Source organism: Aulonocara sp. 'chitande type north' Nkhata Bay, linkage group LG10 (genome assembly GCF_057382095.1).
Source record: "Aulonocara sp. 'chitande type north' Nkhata Bay isolate Kocher_YH1m ecotype deep benthic linkage group LG10, A_spYH_male_GT1.1, whole genome shotgun sequence".
NCBI lineage: Eukaryota > Metazoa > Chordata > Actinopteri > Cichliformes > Cichlidae > Aulonocara > Aulonocara sp. 'chitande type north' Nkhata Bay.
The window spans coordinates 7,431,190-7,444,516 of NC_141353.1; the positions used below are offsets into that span (position 1 = coordinate 7,431,190).

At 41.8% G+C, this 13,327-nt stretch overlaps 1 protein-coding gene across 8 annotated transcripts in view; it reads left to right on the top strand.

The window, feature by feature from the left end:
* Nucleotides 1-13,327, top strand: part of cblb (Cbl proto-oncogene B, E3 ubiquitin protein ligase) — a 170,119-nt gene that overhangs the window by 90,057 nt on the left and 66,735 nt on the right. For all 8 annotated transcript variants that reach the window (XM_086307951.1, XM_086307952.1, XM_086307950.1 and 5 more), the window contains exons 12-13: nucleotides 6,272-6,649; nucleotides 10,865-10,956. In XM_086307951.1, the coding sequence (XP_086164077.1) occupies nucleotides 6,272-6,649; nucleotides 10,865-10,956 (470 nt within the window). The remainder of the gene's footprint in view (nucleotides 1-6,271; nucleotides 6,650-10,864; nucleotides 10,957-13,327) is intronic.

The following is a 13,327-nucleotide window of genomic DNA, read 5'->3' on the forward strand; positions in this document are numbered from 1 at the left end:
GGCGACAGCCCCAAAACATCACTGCTCTCGAGAAGATCTGCATGGAGGAATGGGCCAAAATACCAGCTACTGTGTGTGCAAACCTGGTAAAGACCTATAGTAAACGTTTGACCTCTGTTATTGCCAACAAAGGTTATGTTACAAAGTATTGAGTTGTATTTTTGTTATTGACCAAATACTTATTTTCCACCCTGATTTACGAATAAATTCTTTACAAATCCTACCATGTGGATTCATGGATTTTTTTTTTCACATTCTGTCTCTCACAGTTGAAGTGTACCTCTGGTGCAAATTACTGACCTCTGTCATCATTTTAGGTGGGGGAACTTGCACAATCGGTGGCTGACTAAATACTTTTTTTGCCCCACTGTATGATGAAACCTTTGGACTATGTCTTCCTTACAACCCTCACATAATTAATGATAAATTTAAAACAAAAATTCACAAATTATTAGCATATTCAGAACATTTTTATTAAATATTAGAGACAAATTGCTGTGTACATCTCGTTACTATCCAAATAACCTACAGTTACCGTATTTACATGGGTAAAAAATGTTTCTCAAGACTCGAGCCCCAAACCTCGAGTCTAAGTCTCAAGTCTGAAGGCTTTGGTTTTTGCAACTTAACTGTGACTCGAGTCTAAGTCGCGAGTGCAAGTAGCCATCTCTGGTTTGACACCCCTGTCTTGTGATTTGTTCAGATTCAGTTTTGCAATCCTAAACCAGGGCTCGCAAAATTTCAAAATCCCTGGTAGCCCTTCGGGCAGGGACTCTTCAGTTTTTGGTAGCCCAAAATAAATTTAAGTAGCCCGAATAAAAACGAGAGCAATTTTTTGATTGATGATTTGTTTCCTGTTTTGTTTCCGTTACAATATTATACTTTAATGTATAATATTGTAACGGAAACAAAACATTAATCAAAAAATTGTTGAAACACAAATTACAACATTGTATAAAAATTGCAATCATCAACTCAAATACTTGGTTCTAATTGAACAGAAATTTCTATGAACTTGTAAGAACTGTGTAGGACATGAATCAGTCTGTGTCAGATCCTGAATTTGAAATTTCCACTGAAGTCACGGGTAAGAGGCAAGTGGAACCAAGATCGAGGCCATTTGCTTTTTGAAGTTTGCAAAGACTACTAAATTTTGCCAGTGGTAGTTCACTCTTTCCAACATAGTACGGTGTTCTAAACAGATTTTTCAGGTTTATTTTTAGTATGTTATTTGGAATCGGTGTTTGTTCTGGGAAAGATATTGCAGACTGAGCAATAATGCATTTCTTGCATTTTTCATGGGTTCTATTGGGGGCCTTTCTTAAAATTACTGGTCCCAGTAACAAAGGCGCTTGTCGACTCAGAAATCAAGGGAAAACCAACAACATACCCGGTAGAACATTATGTTATTTACACGGGTGCACATAAGTGGTCCGCATGTGCGCATTCGCTGTCAAAATAAAAGACGCGCACTAGATAAGAAGTTGCAACGCGCGTTTGCGTCCATATAATTAGTGCGCATGCGCCAACCAGCGTGCAGCCTGTTACAGTCGCTCCTGCTTTTTCTCTTAGTTTAGCTCTTTTTTTCTTGCGTATTCTTTTTTTTCTGACTTGTATTTTCATCCGTTTATTATCTTTTACTCAATCATGTGGATTGAGAGAGTTTTTGTTCTTCTGGTGGCCGTGGAACTGTTACTTTTATCAAGGAACGGGACCGCGGCACATCTCCTACACTCACGGACTGTTTACTCCAGAGATCAGCTGATCGCCCTGATGCCGGCCGGCTCGCTGGCCAGGCCCGCAGAAGTACCAGCTGAAATTTGGAGTAAACACATCGATGCAGAGGTCAAGGACAGAAGAGAAGAAAGAAGGAGATGGTGAGACAGCGGAGGCTCGAAGCGAGGAGGAGGTATAAACCGTGTCTGCCGTCTATCGTAATGGGAACTGTCCGATCGTTATGGAATAAAATCGACGAGCTCTCAGCACTGGTACGGAGTCAGAGGGAATACCGAGAGTGTAGCCTGATTTGTTTCACCGAATCATGGATGCACCAGGACATTCCCGATGAGAATGCTTCCGTGGAAGGCTTCCACACTGTTCGCGCGGACAGGGACAGCATCGCTAGCGGTAAGCGTAAAGGAGGTGGGCTTGCTGTTTTAGTTAACAACCGGTGGTGTAACCCTGCCAACATAACAATCAAAGAAAGGATTTGTTGCCCGGACATTGAACTGTGTGCTGTTGGACTCAGGCTGTATTATTTACCCAGGGAATTCTCTCACGTCATCTTGGTGGCTGTTTATGTTCCTCCCTCTGCTAACCCCACAGCTGCATGTGACACTATCCACTCTGCCATAGCCCGGTTACAGACTCAGCACCCGAGTGCCTTTATTGTGATCTCGGGTGACTTCAACCATGTATCACTGGACAATACACTAACAACATTCAGACAATATGTGGACTGTCCCACCAGGGGAGAAAAAATTCTAGACCTACTGTATGCTAATGTCAAAAATGCATACAGCTCCTCCTCCCTCCCCCCACTTGGTAGGTCAGATCATAACCCGATTCACCTCATCCCCCGCTATGTGCCAATTGTGAGGAGGGAACCTGTGACCATGAGGACTGTTAGGAGGTGGTCAGAGGAGGCCTTAGCGGAACTACAGGGCTGTTTCGAGGTGACCAACTGGGAAACACTCTGCGAGCCTCACGCCGAGGACATCAATGGGCTTCCTGAGTGTATCACAGACTACATAACTTTCTGCACCGACTCCATTGTTCCAGCTCAGACTGTTCATTGTTACCCAAATAACAAGCCGTGGGTGACTAAGGACATCAAAGCCCTCCTCAACAAGAAGAAGAGGGCTTTCAGAGGGGGCAATAAAGAGGAGGTGAGGAATGTCCAGGTGTTACTAAAGGACAAGATCAGAGAGGCTAAGGACAATTACAGGAGGAAGCTGGAGTGGAAACTCCAGCAGAACAGCATGAGAGAGGTGTGGAGGGGCATGAAGACCATCACTGGATTCAGGCCAACCAACAGCAGGGGAGCTGAGGGAGGTGAGAATAGAGCTAACGAGTTGAATCTGTTTTTCAATAGATTCGACACCACACCCCCACAACCGCACCTGTAGTCAGCCTGGAATCCAGAGCCACACCACTGTGCCAGCCTCTCTCTTCACATGGCGCTGTTGCCTCCTGTGAGATTCCAGACACCCCTCCCCCACCCATCACCTTCACTCAAGAGATGCAAATGAGGAGACTTCACTCAGGCAAGTCTGCTGGACCAGACGGAGTGAGTCCCCTCGTCCTCAAGACCTGTGCCCCCCAGCTGTGTGGAGTCTTTCATAAACTGTTTATGCTGAGTCTGAGTCTGCAGAGGGTCCCAGTGATGTGGAAGACATCATGCCTCGTCCCTGTACCAAAGACACCACGTCCCAGTGGCCCCCAGGATTACAGGCCCGTGGCACTGACCTCTCACATCATGAAGACCCTGGAAAGGCTCATCCTGGACCAGCTGCGACCCATAGTAAGACCACATCTGCATCCCCTTCAGTTCGCTTATCAGCCTCGTCTCGGAACTGAGGACGCCATCATCTACCTGCTCAATCGTGTCTACACCCATCTGGACCAGCCGGCGAGCACTGTGAGGGTCATGTTTTTTGACTTTTCTAGTGCTTTCAATACCATCAGGCCGACCCTCCTGGGTGATAAGTTAGCAGCGATGCAGGTGGATGCTTCTCTGGTGTCCTGGATTGTTGATTACCTGACAGGAAGACCACAATATGTACGTCTCCCACAGTGTGTGTCTGACAAGGTAATCAGCAACACAGGGGCACCACAGGGGACTGTCCTCTCCCCCTTCCTCTTCACCCTCTACACCACAGACTTCAGCCACTGCACAGAGACCTGCCATCTTCAGAAGTTTTCTGATGACTCTGCGGTGGTTGGATGCATCAGCAGGGATGATGAGACAGAGTACCGGGCTGTGGTCGACTCCTTTGTCACGTGGTGTGAGCAGAATCATCTGCAGCTCAACGTGGCAAAGACCAAGGAACTGATCGTGGACTTCAGGAAGACCAGGAAACACTTGACCCCTGTTTCAATCCAGGGGGTCAGTGTTGACATTGTGGAGGACTATAAATACCTTGGAGTACACATTGACAATAAACTGGACTGGGCTAAAAACACCACAACACTTTACAGGAAGGGCCAGAGTCGTCTCTATTTTTTGAGGCGACTGAGGTCTTTCAACATCTGCCAGAAAATGCTCAGGATTTTCTATGAGTCTGTTGTGGCCAGTGCGATCCTCTATGCTGTTGCATGCTGGGGAGCAGGCTGAGGGTAGCAGATGCCAACAGACTTAATAAACTAATCCGTAAGGCCAGTAATGTTGTGGGGATGGAGCTGGACTCCCTCAAGGTGGTGTCGGAGAGGCGGATGCTGTCCAAGATAAAGACAATGTTGGATAACACCTCCCACCCACTCCATGACATGCTGGTCAGTCACAGGAGCACGTTCAGTGAGAGACTGAGATTACCGAAAAGCACCACTGAAACGACACAGGAAATCTTTCCTGCCTGTGGCCATCTCCCTGTACAACGCATGCACTTAACACACTGGTTACTGCTACAACTACACATGTTTCTTTTCCAGCTATTTATTAAGGAGTGACTTATGTATATGTATATATATGTATATATTGTACTATTCTTAGTTAGCGTATTGTCTGTCTTGTTAATGTTGGTTTATGTTGGTTTATAATAGAGCACTGTAACAAAAAATAATTTCCCCCAGGGATCAATAAAGTATTCTGATTCTGATTCTGATATAAAAAGGCACTGTTTTTGTCCGCTAGAGTGGGATTTTCACGGCACATTCTGCACTAAATCTCTGTGCATTCATCATTTGTTTGAAGCCAGCTCACCTCCTGCAACCACTTTTCCGAGAATACGTGCTTCTTTTGTGGTTCGGACTCCTTCTGACATTTCTTTGGAGGTGGAGGAACACCAAAGTAATTGCGTAAAGGAGCTTGCTTCTTCGACATCTTTAAGAGTTCTAAATAAATGTCTGTTCTCCTCCAGAAAATCTTATGTACGCAAACACGCGTTGCAACTTCTTATCTTGTGCGCGTTTTTTATTTTGACAGTGAATGCGCACCTGCGGACCACTTATGTGCACCCCTGGTTATTTAGCTTGTCATATTGCAGCCACAGAAATTCTTTTGTCCATGAAACCATAAAGCTGCACTTTCTTTTTGCCTTATAGTCTGATTTGTCATAACTTTTCCGTTTTGTGGTAAGCTTGTCTTTGGCTGTCACTCCTTCACCCTGACCTGTCTTATTTGGCTCAGCAGAACTAAAATATATATCCTGCTGCTTTTACACACGCACTCACATAACGCTCAGCGATTCTCTGCGCGATCAACCTCTCACATGTTTAAGCTTGCTGCGGGAGATTTCACTTGTCATGTTTGCATAGTAAGCTAACGATTAATAAGACGATATCAGAGGAATTGGTGCGCAAATTATCGTCACCAATCAGTGCTATCGCTCTCTATACACAGTTCGCACGATTGCAAAGTGAAAGCAAAAAACAAGCGCAAATTCAAACGCGATTTCAATATGTCACATATTGACAGTGGCTCACTGATGCCAATGACATAATTACCCAGCTACATTTCCGAAAGAATGCAAAAGCATTGACATATATTTTTCCTTCCTACGATAGCCCGACGGGCAGGGCAGAGATAGATTTTGGTAGCCCGACTGGAAAAATCGCTAGCCGTTGGGCTAGCGATTTTGCGAGCCCTGCTAAACCATGTTCTTTTAAGTAGAAAAATGCTTTTTTTCTGGCAACCCTTTTAATCCAAGGCACAGTCATACGTGTTCAGTCTTTTGCAAACTGAACTTTAACATTTAACTAATAATAACAGAGTCCTGTAGAGTCTGAGATTTGGCTCTTGGGTTTTCTGTATTTTCTCTGAGCATTTTACAGAGGTAAATTTATGGAGATTTTTACTCCTGGGAAGATTATGGCATTGTGTTAGCACACACCTGAAAGTGTGAATAGTTATCTGTCTCTCTGTGTTGGCCCTGCGATCTGTTCAGAGTGTACCTTTCCTGTTGCCCTATGGTAGCTGGGAGAGGCTCCAGTTTCCCCATGAAGAGAATGGATGGACGACCAGATTAATTAAAAGAATTTAAAAAAATGTAAATCCAGGTATCAAATTAGTTGTCTCATTTAATTGAACAACTTTATCTTTCTACCCCTTTAGTCTTCACCAGGCATATCTAGGAAGCAAGACAAGCCTCTTCCAGCCCCACCTCCTCCACAGAGGGACCCACCACCACCTCCTCCTCCCGAGCGTCCTCCTCCTGTCCCCCCTGAATCACACCACTCTTCGCTCCCCAGTTCCTCGTACATGTCCTCTTCTTCTACAGGCATGCTGTCAGAATTCCAAATTTCCTCTGAGACTTGGTGCTCCAAAGACAGCCATTTGACAGATGCACACAAGACTGGAGGGGAACACCAACTCCAGCTGGGACCCACTGTGCCTTGTCACTTGCACCGAAGACCACTCAGTTGTCCATCTGTGGAATTTGTGAGGTTACATCAAAGGTTGGACGGGGCAGGAAATTCAGAGAGCTCCAAGGTAAAGATTACGTGTCTTTTAAATATTTAAAATGATAAGCCAGTACTGGACTGTATTTTTTTGAATTTACTAAGTAAAAGAAAGGATAAACTCTCACAATTCTGGGAGGAAGAATCCTAACTGTGACTTTGTTTAGTCTCTTCATTCTGCCCCGTGAGGTTCGATGTGTCCAGAACTGTGGGATGGGTTTGTCATGGTTCTTTGACCCAATGTTTTGTTTGTGTGGACTTTTGAAGCTTGTTTATTATCACTGTTGTATTCTTAAAGACTGATTTATTTTTCTTAGTTTAGTTTCCATGTGCTTATGAGTTTCTGATTATTGTTTTACCTCAGGGATTCATGTTAGTTTGGATTTTTTAGTTTTCTTTAGCATTTCCCCTTTTGTCTTACCCTCTGTCCTTGTTTATTACCCTTCAGTAGGGCTGCCACAAACGATTATTTTGATAGTCAACTAGTCACCGATTATTTTTGCGATTAGTCGACTAATCAGATCATGCATCCATTAGACGTACAGCTTATTGCACCAGCATGCATCTGCTCTTATATAACTATCATTAGCTTACAGCTTTAAGTGTTTAAGGTATGTGCTAACTAAAAATAAAGACAAGATGATAGTTTATTAAATTTTAATGAAATTTGCAGATTGTTTCGGTGAAGTTTAATAAACTCCTTGCTATCTAAAATATAACAGGACACCGGAGTATATTCTCCAGCATCTCACACTTCTGATAATCAGTTGTCTGCTTGACGTTTATTCAGCTGTGTAAAAACTATAACTTTAATCTCAGCCAAACCGATTTACTCAGGAACAAATAAAATACAAAAAAAAAAAAAAAAAAGCTAAACAATAACATTTTTAAGTTATCTAAGTGACCTATATATGTTTAACCTGAGTAGCGAAAGTCCACGGTGGGTTTGAAAACGATTTGCAGGGAGTCCGGTGTTCTCACGGGCTCTAGTGAGCCTTGCTCCCGGCTAGCTATCGAGCTAGTGGGTAACAGACATCTCCGAAAACGTCGGGGCACTTTTGAAAATATGTGGTGTCTTGATAAACTGAGCAGATATTTGAGGTTTACACAGTTACATTCTCGCTACAGACTGGCGACCTGTCCAGCGTGTACCCCGCCTCTCGCCCTATGACAGCTGGGATAGGCTCCAGCCCCCCCCCCGCGACCCTGAAAAGGAGAAGCGGAAACAAATGGATGGATGGATGGATGGATGGGTTTATTTTGTGACCCAGAAAGAATAATAAGAGTTATATTAAAACTAACTAGCTGCCGCCATTGTTGGAAACTGAGCTGGGCTGCGCTATGAATTCTGGGACACAGCTTCTTCTTCGGGTTTTAACGGCAGCTGGCATCCTTGTACATACACTGCTGCCATCTTCTGTTTCAGTCCGTTATTACACTCTTAAATTCTACTACTTATTCCTGCGTCTTTTGTGATCTTACAAAGCTTCAAACGACGCGTCGACTATTAAATCAGTCGTCGACGTAATCGTGACTAGTCGACTAACCGTGGCAGCCCTACCCTTCAGTGTCTCTTTCTCTCTCTATCTACATCTGTGTCACTTCATCTCTCTCTCATCCCAGTCAGACCTCGGTGTTCTGTCTCCCTTCCCATGTTCTTCTCTGTATTTTATCCTTTGCCTCCCCAGTTTGTTATGTGTTTCCATGTTTGTTAACCCTCAGGTTTCTTCAGGTTCCATGGGCTCTGTTGCTAGCATGTCACGGTTTAGTTTCTCTGTTTTAGTTCCCCATTCCGTTTTGTTTTTTTATTTTTGTACCATTCAACAATCAGCCTTAATAAACGGCTCACCTCCAGTTAACTCCTTCCTGCCTCCCAGTGTTTGCATTTAGGTCCTCACTTCAAGCTTCCCTGAGTCTGTACACCTTGAGACCTTAATAGGATTACATGGCTCTGTAGCGTGCCGCTGTGTTAAACTATGTAAATGTGAGCATGTCACTGAATTTGCAGCTAAAAAAAGAACTTCAATATATGTGTATTTTGGAGTGGTGTATAATAAAAAGTCTGACCATAATATGGTAATGCCATATTAATTTCAAGGCTTTCATAACATGTTTTAGATCAAAAGGTAAATCATATAAAATACTTATTATTAAATTACATTAATATTTAAAAATACAAATATAAAAGGTTTATTTCACAAGCCAATAAAAATTTACATGGGCCATTCCACTGACCTGAGGGTTGTAAGGTTGGACACTGATTTATTATTAATACTACCACGTCATAATGTCTGTTTTCGGCAGCACAACACTTGCCTCCTCATGTCAGAAAGCCTTCCAAGAAGAAAGGTTTTTTTTATGCCTTAGTTTAGATTGTATGTATATTATTTTATTTGACTTTGACTGTACTTTAGATTATTTATATATTTTTGCATTTAAAAATGTTTTCTTTAAAAGCTTAAATTTCAATATGGCACGTACAAACAATCACAGCATTTAGTTGTTGTTTTTTGACAGATATTGTATGCAGCTAAACTTTAAAACATTGCAGTTTCTAAAATGGAAACCAATGGGTTAGGGTTAGGTTTCATTCTAAAAGACCAGTGTTTTTTCTCGTTTTAATATTTATTATTACTTGTTAACAAGACAAAAGTACTTCTTGCAAAATTACTTGGTTAATCAATGGAATAATTGATAGATTATACTAAAATAATAGGTCGCTGCAGCCCTAGGTTACTCTAACATTTGGTTAAATCTTTTCTTGAGGACTATAATGGTAAATCTAAATATTTTTGGAGATTCTCTAACATTTCTCTTAGACCCAGTGTCAGATCAAAATTTTGACCATTACAAAAATAAATGTTATCTTAACAGCCTCCATTGGACGTTCTATCTCACTTAACTAAGATGGGGAATACTCTAAGATTGCTCGAAAGTTTGTAATAAGCACAAGCTTAACAAGCATCATGATCACTGATCAGTTTACTTTTTATTAAACACAAACTTTTCCTGGACTGCCGTTGGTGGATTCATGGATGTAGTCACTAGTCATTGGGCTCCTTCCTTCCGCTTAGTGTATAGCTTCAGGTTGCTGGACCCTCCATGCATGGTCAGTAGTTTTCTTGTCTTGATGTCAGTGGCTTCTATCTCCTCCTTTGGCCAGCTTATTATCTCAGAAAGGTATCTGACAATTGGCAGGGCATAGGTGTTGATTCCTTAGATGTTGTTCTTCCCATTCAGCTGACTCCTCGGGACTTGCCTTACTCTCTGCAGGTACTTGGTGGGTGCAGCTTTCCAAACAGCCTGTGGGAACACCTCTCAGCTGTTGTTTTGGCCCTCTGGTGTTTCTACCTCTTCCTTTCTATGCCCCTTTCATGTTTAAAACTGTGTGCCCATTCATCTTAGCTTCCCTTCTGGGGATCCTTGGGGATCAGGACTATCCGGCCTTCAGTTAGCCATTCCATTCCATTGGTAGCTGGTTCATTTGTACTGCCAAGTGGAATGTAGTTAGCCAGTAGGCATGAATCATGTTAGGGCCTGGTGCTGTCCAACTCTTCCTGCTTGAGTCTCTGGATGTCTGTCACTTTGACGTCACTGGATCCTGATCAAAACCGTATTTGTTTCAATTTTGAAAATAAAGTTAATTAACTATTAGGAACTATTGTTTCCTGTGTAAAAGTGGAAATGCTGACAACTGACATTCGACTTTTGTAATGCTGAAGAAATCAATAGATTAATGGGACAGCAGAGGCTTCTGAACATGTCTTTGAATTCTCTGGTTTTAAAGATTTCTTCTGTCCTAGGGGGCACTGCTTTTACATTATTGCAAGTAATAATAATAATAATTCTCAAAAAGTAATTCATCTTTCTCAGAACACTTTTTCAGTGACTGTAGGAAACATTATTTGAAAAAACAGTTTTTACCCCATAGCAATAAAATGCTGATGGGGTAAGCAACGCATGATTTTGATATTTATGCTACAGGTGAATCTACTAAAAATCTATGAGGATTTTGAATCAGGGTCTATTTTGGGAATGATTTAGAACTCAAGAAGGAAGTCCCCTTGGATTTTCAAATTTATACCATAAATGTATCTACTTGCAATGACAGCTGCCAATATTTTTACAAAAGGTTTTTTTTTTCATCATTAAGGATGGGTTCTTCTACATGAAAGATATTTTGATTTATTTCTGATTGCCACATCACAGATACCACATCCATTTTCTCTTTTGTGTGTCTGTGCAGCCCTTCTGTAATGGCGAGCAAGTCAGTGATGAGTACGACATCGTTCCCTCACGGCAGTTGCCAACTCAGTCCAAACTTTGTAGTAGCCACAAGTGAGTATCACATCTCACACACACACACACACACACACACACACACACACACACACACACACACACACACACACACACACACATAAATATTTATCTAGCTGGATATGAACAAATATTCCCAGAAAATATCCTGGAAATTTCTGGTTAATCTGCATTTTTAAGTCAGTTTTGATGCTGCTCTAAAACTGTAGATTAACCAGCCTTTGACAAGGCTGTGTCTCAGATTTTGAGTCAAGATTGTGTGCTTTTAAAAAAAATGAAAACATACTGTTATGCTGTGCATGCTATAGACATCTTGGATACTCAGCTGTATCTGAGAAACTACATGACTTGTGTTTTACCTTATTTTCAGCAAGTGAGCTTTACATGTATGGATTTGAAGTAGATAAAGTGCTTAAAGTGTAAAACACTGTATACATGGACAAATGGGACAACTGTAAAATGCCTTGAGTGGTCAGTAAGATTAAGAGTGCTCTAATACATGTATAAACAAAATCTCTCTACTCGCCATGTGGGCTGTTTTTATTCTTTAACCACTTAAGCCCCACGCCCCCGGTACCGGGGGCAAAAAGGAGATCACGTCAGTGTTGCCAACTTAACGACTTTGTCGCTGTATTTAGCGAGTTTTCAGACCCCCTTAGCGACTTTTTTTCTAAAAAGCAACCAGCGACAAATCTGGCGACTTTTTCTGGTGTTATTGGAGACTTATTTATGACGACTTTTTGACGTGAAAGTGCGTATCGCTCCTACTCTCAACAAGCAGCGTGTGCTGCCGTGGGCACCTCGCCCGTGCCAAAGCGCTCACGGGTGGAGGATAGTCCTCCCCCAGCTGCTATCAGGACAGGAGACGTCCACGCCTATGAGTCCAAACTGCAAATGAATCGCGCATGAGCGAAGCCACTGCTCCCGCACTGACTGTAACGCAGTGGAATTGAACTCAGGACCTTCTTGCTGTGCGGCAACGGTGCTAACCACCGTGCCACCGTGCTGCCTCGTTATAGTACTGAGTTAATAATTCAGACAGTTCTTTACTCACAAGTTTATAAAATTCAGAAGGGAGTCCATCCAAACCAGTTGATTAATTACTGATTCCACTTCCTCTCTTTTAATTTCCCCAACCGAGGTCTCATAAGTGACAGAATTTAATAGTTCAACTTCACTTAGAAGATTGTTAACAGTGTCACTATGGGTGAAATATCTCCGAACAATAGTCCCTAATAACTTCTAACTTCTAATCTTTTCCCTTCTTCTTTGAAAACTGACTTTCCATGTTTGTCCTTAATTGAGACAATGAAATCATTTCCACATTTCTTTTGATTATTTAAATGGTAAATGGTAAATGGCCTGTATTTATATATAGCGCTTTTACTAGTCCCTAAGAACCCCAAAGCGCTTTACATATCCAGTCATCCACCCATTCACACATACATTCACACACTGGTGATGGCAAGCTACATTGTAGCCACAGCCACCCTGGGGCGCACTGACAGATTAGAATCATATAATCGCTATTCCCATGAAATTCAGTACATCTCAACATATTAAATAAAACTTCTCTGTTGACTCGATCAATGCTCTCCTTAAGAGACATCCTTTGATTTTCTTCCTCTTCTTGTTTCTCCTTCTTATTTCTTAAATATATATATATCTACTTACATCTTCATTGTATTTCATATTCTTAGCATGATTTAATTATCTCGCAAAGTTCTGAGAAAGAGGCAGTAAAAATCTGAAGATGTAATATTTTCTTAATTTCAGATTTAACTTCGGGCACAAGCAAACCCGTCTGGTAACAAAGATGTATTCAGTTTCCAATAGTTCAAAAATTTGTGGGAGCAACAGGATATTGTTGCCATAACCACCATGTGATCAGAAAAGTCTGGGGGTTTTTTTGTTTTTGTTTTTGTTTTTTGGGTTTTTTTTGTTGTCCCGTTTGGATCTTTAGCCATCAGAATTGTTGTCTTAAGGCCACGAAAGATGCCAAGCGGATTTATTTTACCAAGTGGATCATCATGGCCTTGCCATATTGGTCCATTTGATTGACCTTTATTATAATTATGTATTTATTTTATTTTCGGTTGCTACAAACGGGACAGACATGACTGGGGATAGGACAGGGAGAAAGAATGAAAGAAAGAGAGGGAGAGAAAGAAAAACAGAGGGGAGAAGAGACGGTGAGAAAGGGGGGAAGAAAGAAAGAAAAACAAACAAAACACCTGGATCACCTGTATGGAGAAAAAAAACAAGAGAAAGCAAAAAAAAAAAAAGAGCAACATAATAAATACAGCACTATCACAATAAACTAGCTAGCAGTAGATAACAGTAGATACTAAATATTAAACGCTATTGTGCAGCACGCAAGATACACAGC